The sequence below is a fragment of the Otolemur garnettii genome, unplaced genomic scaffold, assembly GCF_000181295.1.
Source record: "Otolemur garnettii isolate 467f Iridium unplaced genomic scaffold, OtoGar3 scaffold00245, whole genome shotgun sequence".
Lineage (NCBI taxonomy): Eukaryota > Metazoa > Chordata > Mammalia > Primates > Galagidae > Otolemur > Otolemur garnettii.
Window position 1 is genome coordinate 1,348,955 of NW_003852640.1, and position 9,089 is coordinate 1,358,043.

The following is a 9,089-nucleotide window of genomic DNA, read 5'->3' on the forward strand; positions in this document are numbered from 1 at the left end:
AAAAAAAAAAAAGAAGCAAAGTTTGCAAAAGAAGCAATAAGCGAGCCGGGGTCACGATGACCTCTTTTACAGAAGCAAACTTTGCAATTTAGCTGTTTAGCCAATAGGTAACATAAAGGGTACTTAGATAATAAAGCAACATAATGTAGATCTGGCAACTAATGGATAAATAAAACAAATTGTCACAGCACTTAGCTCATTAACTCTCGTGATGACAGTTCTTGGCCCATTCGTTCTTATTTTGTCCTGTTCCGGCCCGATTTGGACAGATTTAAGAGTAATGGTACTTGGCATCATTTCATTTACCTCTTTTTCCGCTTCCTCCTACCTGGGGGGTGGTGAGGGGTGGTGTAAGGCCATTGTGGAGGCCGCCGTTATCCATCTTGTGGGGGTGATGAGGCAGCTGGCATCCATCTCAATTATTTTGGATCATATGGTAATTTTACTTTAAACTTTCCCAGGAACCTCCATGGCAGTTTTCAGTGCGGCATCATCTACTCCCACCAACCGCGTATAAAGGTTTACACACGTTTCCACTGACAAACCACAATCGGTCACTTCAGAAGCTCAACATGTCTATCCAGGGAACCTTGTTCGCCGACTGTTTTCCCCTCCTCTGGTCACAGGACGATGGTTAAGAGAGACTCCTTGAGCTCCTGACCTCAAGTGATCCTCCCACCTTGGCCTCCAAGGGTCAGGATAACGCTGACCAGCCCTTCTCCCACTCGAGTGCCCTGTGGAGCCCCCAGCGCGTAGGTGGAGACTGTGGAGGACCCGCAGTACCAGCTGTAAGGTGCCCAGGTGCCGGCCACTTCCCCGCGCGCCCCAGTGACGTCCTGACCCCTAGCTGTGCGCGTGCGTGGCCCCGCCTACTCGCAGCCGTTGCCGGGGTGACGGTGCGTTTTTGATGTGTCCGGGCGCCGCCAGGCCCCGCGCCGCCGGCGCAGTCCCAGCGCTCCCACCCGGCTCCGCGGTTCCGGCCCCGCCCTGGCCTGGCCGCCGGAGACCGTCGCGCAGCGATGACGTCGCGGGGGCCTGGCCGGGCGTCGCGGACTCCGGAGATGGAGGAAAAGGAGCAATTACGGCGGCAGATCCGCCTCCTGCAGGGTGGGTCGGGCTAGGGGCCGGGGCGCGCGTCCTCTTCTTTTCCCCTCACCTCGCGGCTGGCTCCGGCCCAGCTCCCCGAAAGGGGTCGCCCCCCGCCCGCGGCCTCCTGACAGCTCGGGTTGGGGCCCCAAAAGACTTGTGGGCCACCTGGTTTAGTCTTTTGCCCGGGCTTCGTCGGGAAAAGGCTGCTGGTCCTCCCGGGGCCGGGGCGATGGACGCAGGGCCGTCGCTTAGTAACCGGCGGGAGGCAGCCCCCACCCCCCATCCTGGCGGTCGCGTCCTTAGGCGCCACCCTCGCTCCCCGCGCCGGGGGCGAGACGCAGGACTGACTGACTGGCCCCTGTTCCGGCGCCGCCAAGCTGGCTCCGGCGGGCGCAGTTTCTTCCCAGACGCCCAGTTTTGATGGTCTCTCTGTACGTCAAACTGCCCAGGCCTCAGCTTCCACACTTTAAAATTTTTGGACCAAAGTTGGTCTTCCTAAATTTAAAAAGAAAATCCACTTTGGTGTTATTCTCACAAAAAGAAGACTTAAGCATTCAGAAAGCGCGTATGGAGGAGAGCCCAGGTGGGCTGTCTTCCACTTTGTCCTAAGGTGTCCCCAGGTCTGGATATGGCTTTGCATCTGGGGGCAAGACCTGTGGTGGGAGAGTGTTGATAACTGGAGTCTGGCTACTGACTCTCTGCCTACTGAGCCCTGGTTGTTCCAGCTCATGCCTCCTATTGCAGGACAGCTACCTAGGAGCTGATTCGGAAAGTCTTTGTGATCGTGTCAGTCCCTTGCATTACCAGCCTGTCAGTTCTCTCCCTTTCTGTAGGACAGTCTGACATCTTGACTCTGTCAAGGACAGAGTGCCCGCATGTTTCACTCAGTGAAGATTATTAGTGCAGTCCTGCCCCCTTTCATCTATGGGCAAGCCAGAGGACCTCTGTGACTGACTTGTCCCTTCTGGTCCACTTTTTACAGCATGGAGTGTTGCTGGTCTCTTCATAATGAGGGATGCTTCATCTCAAAGAATCATGGGTCCAGTAGACTGGCAAATAGGGCCTATTCTGCCACAGGGGTGCCTTTTCCAGATGACCAGGTGGAAGAACTGAAATAGAACTGAGGGAGACAGGCTATGGAAATGACAGGCCCAGGGACTTGGGATGAACTGTCAGGTGATTACCAGTCAATGGGGGCTCAGAAGTGAGATGGGAACATCTTGCCAGCTGATGCCTACTGGGGTAGTCAGAATTGTTGATATTTCACTTACAACCTCTGGTTAACTGAGGCTGTGATTCTGTCTTCTCAGGTCTGATTGATGACTACAAAAACCTCCATGGCAATGTCCCTGCCCCGGGGACCTCAGCTGCTTCCCGGTGGCAGCAGCCCCCTTACCACAGCAGGGCCTTTGGTGCCCGCTACCCCCGTCCAAGTCGGAGGGGCTTCTCCTCACACCATGGGTCTGCTTGGCGCAAGAAATACTCGCTTGTGAATCGGCCCCCGGGGTCCTTAGACCCACCTGGTGACCACGTTGTGCAAGCCTCCCTTGAGCCTGGGGGCAGCCAGAGTCAAGACCCTCAGCAGTATGTTCTTGAGAGACAGGTCCAGCTCAGTCCAGATCAGAACATGGTCATCAAAATTAAACCACCATCCAAATCTGGCTCTACCAGTGCTTTAGGGGCCCAGCAGGGTTCTTTGGAAGAATATGAAGATACCCCCTGGAATGGCCAAAGACCCCAGGAAGGTGAAGGTGACCCCCCTGTTGGGCAGCTACAGTCCTCGAGGCCAGGAAGAGCCAGGGGGAGCTGCAGTGCAGAGGACCCCATTCTGGTCTGCCAGAAGGAGCCAGGCAAGCCCAGGGTGGTCAAGTCTCTGGGCAGTGTGGGTGACAGCCCTCTGGGGCCCCGCCGGACTGTCAGTGAGAGTGCCATTGCTGTCAAGGCATGCCTCCCATCTTCTGTCCTATCCCCTCACTCTGGCATGGCCCTGGGTCGGAAGGTACCCCCTCATTCAGCGGTTAGCTGTACTGCTCAGCTCCTTGGGGAGAGGAGAGTGAATGCTGGCCACCCAGATCAGCCAGCTCCCTCTGGCTCAGTGGTAAGTCCAGCCAGATCGACCTCAGGACCCAGGCAGGCCCGGGAATCCTCACTGCTTGTGTCCTGTAGAACCAACAAGTTCCGGAAAAATAACTATAAATGGGTGGCTGCCTCAGCAAAGAGCCCTCGGGCTGCTCGGAGGGCCCTCAGTCCCAGAGGAGCTGCTGAGAATGTGTGCAGGGACCCCTTTGGCCCAGCAGACAAGATGGAGAAGCCACAGCTTAGAACTGACCCAGATGCCAAGCCCAGGAAGCCAGCCATGTCCTCTAAGTTGGGACCTGCCCCCAGCAAGTACAAGTGGAAGGCCTCCAGTCCCTCGGCCTCCTCCTCTTCCTCCTTCCGTTGGCAGTCAGAGGCTGGTAGCAAGGACCATGCCTCCCAGCTCTCCCCAGTCCTGTCTCGGTCCCCACCAGGGGATAGACCAGCGGTGGGATCCAGTGGCCTGAAGCCTGTCTTCAGTGAGAGCTCACTCTCGGCTTACAAAGTGAAGAGCCGCACCAAGATCGTCCGTAGGCGGGGAAGCACAAGGTAGGAGTGCCCACCTGCTACCACCACAACATCCTGTCTGAGTAGATAGGGCAGGGCTGGGGTCAGCAAGGTCCTCATGTTCCCTGAGCTGTGGAATTTTGAGCAGTTGTTTCTCTTTGAGCCTGGGCTCCCTTCATGGTCCACAGAGTGGATGGGCAAGGGGGTGAGGAGGAGTGAAGCCCCTGATGGGTTTATTTGGCACCACTAGTGTGTCAGCCTGAGCTTGGAGCTTTGTGTGTGATTGTGTTTTCCATTTCCAGTGTGAAAGAGCCAGGGAGTACTGTTGCCATATAAGGCTATGCGAGGCCCTTGTGGGTAGCAGTTGCCCTGGCCCTAGTGGTGCCAGCAGGGCCACCCTTTCTCCTGCTGGTGAGAGACCAGAAAGTCATTAGCTTCCATTATGGCTGCACAAGGTTCATAGATGGATGGCTTTGTGCCAGGCCAGGCGCTGGGGCAGTAAACCCCCCCACCCAGCCTGCCCAGGGTGTGCCTGCTGGTGGGTGTGGTAGTGTGAGTGCTGTAGGCCCTGTGCTGTGCTATGAGGTGGACCCAAGCCATGGGCACTGCCCTGGTTTGTATGGTCTTTCCTGCTCTGCATGGGCCTTGGGCTCCAGGAGGACTTGCCTTTGGTAGGTGCCTGATTGGGCCCGGCTGGGGGTTGCTCCCGTTGGGCCATAGCAGGTCCTGCAGCCTCTAGGCTTTCCTGGCTTTGGCCACTGGCCAGCATTGTAGGATGCTGTTGGGATGGGCTCCAAGGTTCCCTTGGTGGCCAGGTGACCAGGCCAAGTCACTTTCTTAGTCTCCCCCAGAGAATTGTGATAAGACCCTAAGCTGGTGTCATAGTCCAGAATGCTTGGCCTGGGGTCAAGGAATTCATTGGGGCAGCAACAAACAGCAAGAGTGGCAGCTGGGCAGAGGGCTTGCCTTTGTCATAGATGCAGTGGTAGTTGCCATTGAAGAGGGTATCTTCTGTGACTCTGTCTCAGGTAGTTCTTCTTGAGGTCTGGCCTTTGTTTTTGGCTCTGGGTAAGCTCATTCCCTCTGGCCCTGAGACAGGTTGCCCAGACAAGGGCTATCTTGAATGATGCAGATGTCCCTTGAATGCCTAACTGTCTCTGGGTAGCAGCTTTGTTCTGAAGTTTATGTGGGTGTCCAACCTTTTCTTTCTTCTGCTGCACATTGGAAGAATAAATGTTGTCTTGAGCTTTGTAGTAAATGCACAAACACTAATGAAAGCTACTTAGCAAAAAAAGAAAAAGCATACTTTTCATGATATCCACTACCATAGATAAGCAACAAAAGTCCTTGCAAAAAGAGGCATGTGGTCATGGGCAGCAGGTTGGACACCCCTGCAACTGTGTGGCTTTGTCTGTTCCAGGGAGGGTGGAGTGGAGCTGGGGCTGGACAAGCTGCTCCTCTTACGGAGTGGGCTGGGGAAGGCCACATAGGGCTGGTAGCAGCCCTTTCTTGGGGATGTTGCCATTCTCTGTCACCCCACCCTGGTCCCACTTGTGGCCTTATCTGGCCTGGGGAGCTGGGGGGTGGCACCCTGGGCACCTGAGGCCCCTCTGCTGCTTTCCCTGCCCTAGCCCAGGTCCTCTGGGATGTTGGCTTTGGGGGACAGGGAGCAGAGCAGCAGAGTCTGTTGGTACTATATCTGCTGGGAAGGCAGGACCTGCCCCTGGGGCTGTTCCACACCCCCGGGATCTGGGTGAGGAAGTGTGGGTGGGCAGAACCATCTGGGGAACCTGTTGGGAGCTGTCTGCACTTTCTTTCCACAGCCTCCCTGGGGACAAGAAGAGCAGCCCCTCACCTGCTACCACTGCCAAGAGCCACCTCAGCCTCCGGCGGAGACAGGCCCTCCGAGGGAAAAGCAGCCCCGTTTTGAAGAAGACCCCTACCAAGGGCCTGGTTCAGGTCACCAGGCACCGGCTGTGCCGCCTGCCACCGAGCCGGGCCCATCTCCCCACCAAGGAAGGTATGTCTGGGAGGACTGGGGCTGGATATGAGCTGTAGTTTGCACCTCCTTGGAGCCCCTCTAAGCACCTTATGCTGATAGAAGGCCTTTGTGCCAGAGGGGTCTGCCTGGCAGGTGGGGATTAGGCTGGTGGGCAGAGTGTAGGGGCTGGGCTGATGTGCCCTGAAGTCTAGGTGGTGGACATGCTGCTGGCCAGCAAGCAGTGTGGATGCAAATGTACCCTACCTGAGGGAGGAGAAGAGCCCTGCTTATGCTGGTCTAGGGGTGTGAGCTTCATTCATTCTGAGTCACCTGGTGCTCTACTGCCTGCTGAAAAGGACTGTCTGGTCTGTGGCTGTAGCATCCTGGATGAGTCTGATCTTGTCTGAAAAGAAGTGGACTGAGCCCCTGAGAGACCCTGTGGTGGCCTGGGTGGGCCCAACCTGCAGAGTGTAGGGTGTGGCTCCTTCGAGGACCACCTAGCCCTTGCTGTGAGGCAATGGCACCAGGACACACAATGGACCTGCCTGAAGACTAGGGTATTCTTGGGGATTCAATTTAGTGAGGGTCCAGAGCCCTTGAGGGTGATGCTCATCCGAGACCCTGTCAAGTGTTGGTGTGGGGAATTGGAATTTGGGTGCACCTGGTCCCGTGGTTCCCCTTTGAGCTTCTGGGATACACAAGGACAAGTCACTTCCCTAGCACATGTGAGAGAAGCTGGAGCAGGCCAGGTGTTTTGGGAGGATCTTGGCCCTGGATAGTGGTGCTTGTGTCCATGGCACTATGTGGCACCCAGGCTGGGCTCAGAAGGCTCTGAGAAGGCTTTACTTCATGTGTGGTCCTGGGTAGAGCAGAGAGCCGGCATGGGGTCACCATGGGAGAAGTCTTGGGCCTCTCGGCAGAGCTAAAGGGACCATGCAGTTGCCAGGTGGAGCCTGGGAGACATGAGGAAGTGTGGCTGGGCACTGGCTGTCTATCCGTCCAGTGTTAGGCAGCACTTATTACATGCCAGGGCAATGTGGGCTTCATCTTGGGTGATGGGGGCAAGCAGACCCTGATGTTGTCCCTCATGGCTGTAGCAAGGTGGCTGGGTGGGGTTTGGGCTGCAGGATTGGCTGGGGGTGGAAAGAAGCGGGTGGGGGTTTGGACAGTGGGTATGTGCTCTGTGGCCAGTTTGGGAGGAAGGATTAAGGGGGCCTCCAGCTTTGATCCCCAGGAGGTAGAGGGCCTACAGGTGTCACAGAAGGCAGGGTGAGAGGAGTGAGTGCGGGGCAGCCCTGCTTGCTGTGTGACTGGTCTATTCCTTCTTTAGACCTTGAGCAGAGTGGGGAGTAGGCTGGGGTCATGGAGGCTGTCTTCCTGTTGGTGTGGGCTGCTGCAGCACTGCCCCCTACCACCCAGGGAACAGCCAGGCCTAGAGGGGTGTGGGACTTAGAGACCAACAGCTCCACCAGCCGAGCAGGTGGCCCAGGGGCTGCCTCCCTGAGATGTGTAGGAAGGGGGTCCCACTGGGAAATGGCTGGGAAGGCTTCTTCCTGCCCCCTACCAGTAAGCATGGGCTGAGCACTTTTGTACCAGCCATTTTGCCAGTCTCATGGGACATGCCAGCTCCAGGGACATAGCTGTGAGAGGATGAAGATGCTGAAGTCCTGGGGAAGACTCCAGCTGGAGGCCCACTGGGGGTACTTATAAACTGGTGGAGAGATCTCCAGGTGGCTGAACATGCTGAGGAGGAGGAAGCAGGGAGGGTGCTCAGTGCTAAACAAATGGCTGGGAGGGCTTCTCTGAGGAGGTAGCTTAGGCCGGGGGGGAGGGGGAGAGCAAAGAGTGCTTAGCACTGCAGGGTGTGGTGAGCATGAGCTTGATGTGTTGCAGAAACAGAAGAAAGCCCCTGGGGCTGGCACAGCACCCAGGGGTGCAGGGCAAAGGGGAGGAAACCAGTGGGGAGGCAGATCCTAAGAAAGGGGCTTAGTTCTGTTGTAGATACACTGGGAAACCAGGAAGGGCCAGAGGAGGGACCTGGGACTTGTATCACTATACTCAGGGACATGTGGTGGTAGTTGCAGGGGCCCCAGGAATGTCCAGCAGGCCTAGAGCAGGCAGTGAGTCAGGAGGGTTGGTAGGAAGCTGTGGCTGCCAGGCCAAGTAGAGGCTCTCCCTCCTCTCACGTGGCTGGGGAGCCCAGGGAAGATGTATGTGGAGTGGTGAGCTGCTGAGCGTGCATCTGGCACAGCCAGTCAGGTGGGTGGCCCCAGAGATAGCCACCACAAGGCCCTAGACAGGCAGAGATGGCTGTGGCAGGCTAGTGAGGGCATGTGCTGGGGAGACAGGGTGAGGACAAGCATTGTCCTGGACTGTACCAATGGGGACTGGCTGACCCTGGGAGTTAGCATGTGGCTCCCTCCTTCTCTTCCTCCCTGCCTGCCTGAGAATTGAGTGTCCCGAGCCTGGTCATCCTGAACCTGGCCAGGGCTGCCTGGGGTAGCCGAGCAGCCTCCAACACACCTCCCTTCATTCAATAGTAGTGATGCTTCGGTGAGTGAATGGGCCCTCTGGGACCTTCCCTGGCCCTTCGTGGGCAGCCAAGACTCCAGTAGGTGCAGGGATTGCTACCTTGTCAAAGTTGTGCATTCTGGCTCCCAGGAAGGTGTGGTTTTCTTGGCTGAAGGGTCTCCCCAGGGATGGGGTTAGGGCTGAGGCTGCCCCTTCAACTGGCTGCTTGAATCTTTTTTTTTTTTTTTTTTGAGAGTCTCGAGCTGCTGTCGCCCTGGGTAAAGTGCTGTGGCATCATAGTTCATAGCAACTTCCAACTTGGGCTCAAGAGATCCTTTTGCCTCAGTTTTTCTATTTTTAGTAGAGATGGGATTTCACCTTTTTTTGCGGGGGGAGTTTTTCACCTTTTGCTTAGGCTGGTCTCGAACCCATGAGCTCAAGCTATCCACTCATCTTGGCTTCCCAGTGAGCCTCCATGGCTGGCCTCTTTTTTTTTTTTTTGAGACAGAATCTTTCTTTGTCACCCTTGGTGACTCTGTAGAGTACTATGGTGTCATAGCTCACAGCAGCCTCAAACTCCTGGGCTCAAGCAACTCTCTCGTCTGAGCCTCCCGAGTAGCTGGGACTACAGGCGCCCAGCTGTTAGTATCAATAGCCACAATGCTTGGCTATTTTTAGAGATGAGTGGGTCTCACTCTTGCTTAGGCTGGTCTCAAACCCATGAGCTCTGGCAGTCCATCTGCCTCGGCTTCCCAGAGTGCTAGGATTGCAAGCGTGAGCCACTGCGTCTGGCGGGCTTGGATCTTCTATTTCCCCATTTCTTTTTTTTTTTTTTTTTGAGACGGAGCCTCAAGCTGTCCCCCTGGGTAGAGTGCCATGGCATCACAGCTCACAACAACCTCCAACTCCTGGGCTCAAGCGAGTC

General features: G+C 56.2%; 1 protein-coding gene across 1 annotated transcript in view; it reads left to right on the forward strand.

Annotated features, from left to right (window-relative positions):
• The first annotated feature begins 1,043 nt into the window (after nt 1-1,043).
• Nucleotides 1,044-9,089, forward strand: part of ZC3H3 (zinc finger CCCH-type containing 3) — an 88,474-nt gene continuing 80,428 nt past the window's right edge. Inside the window, exons 1-3 of the mRNA XM_023508411.1 lie at nt 1,044-1,107; nt 2,400-3,714; nt 5,496-5,692. Coding sequence (XP_023364179.1) covers nt 1,062-1,107; nt 2,400-3,714; nt 5,496-5,692 — 1,558 coding nt within the window. The 5' untranslated portion in view covers nt 1,044-1,061. The remainder of the gene's footprint in view (nt 1,108-2,399; nt 3,715-5,495; nt 5,693-9,089) is intronic.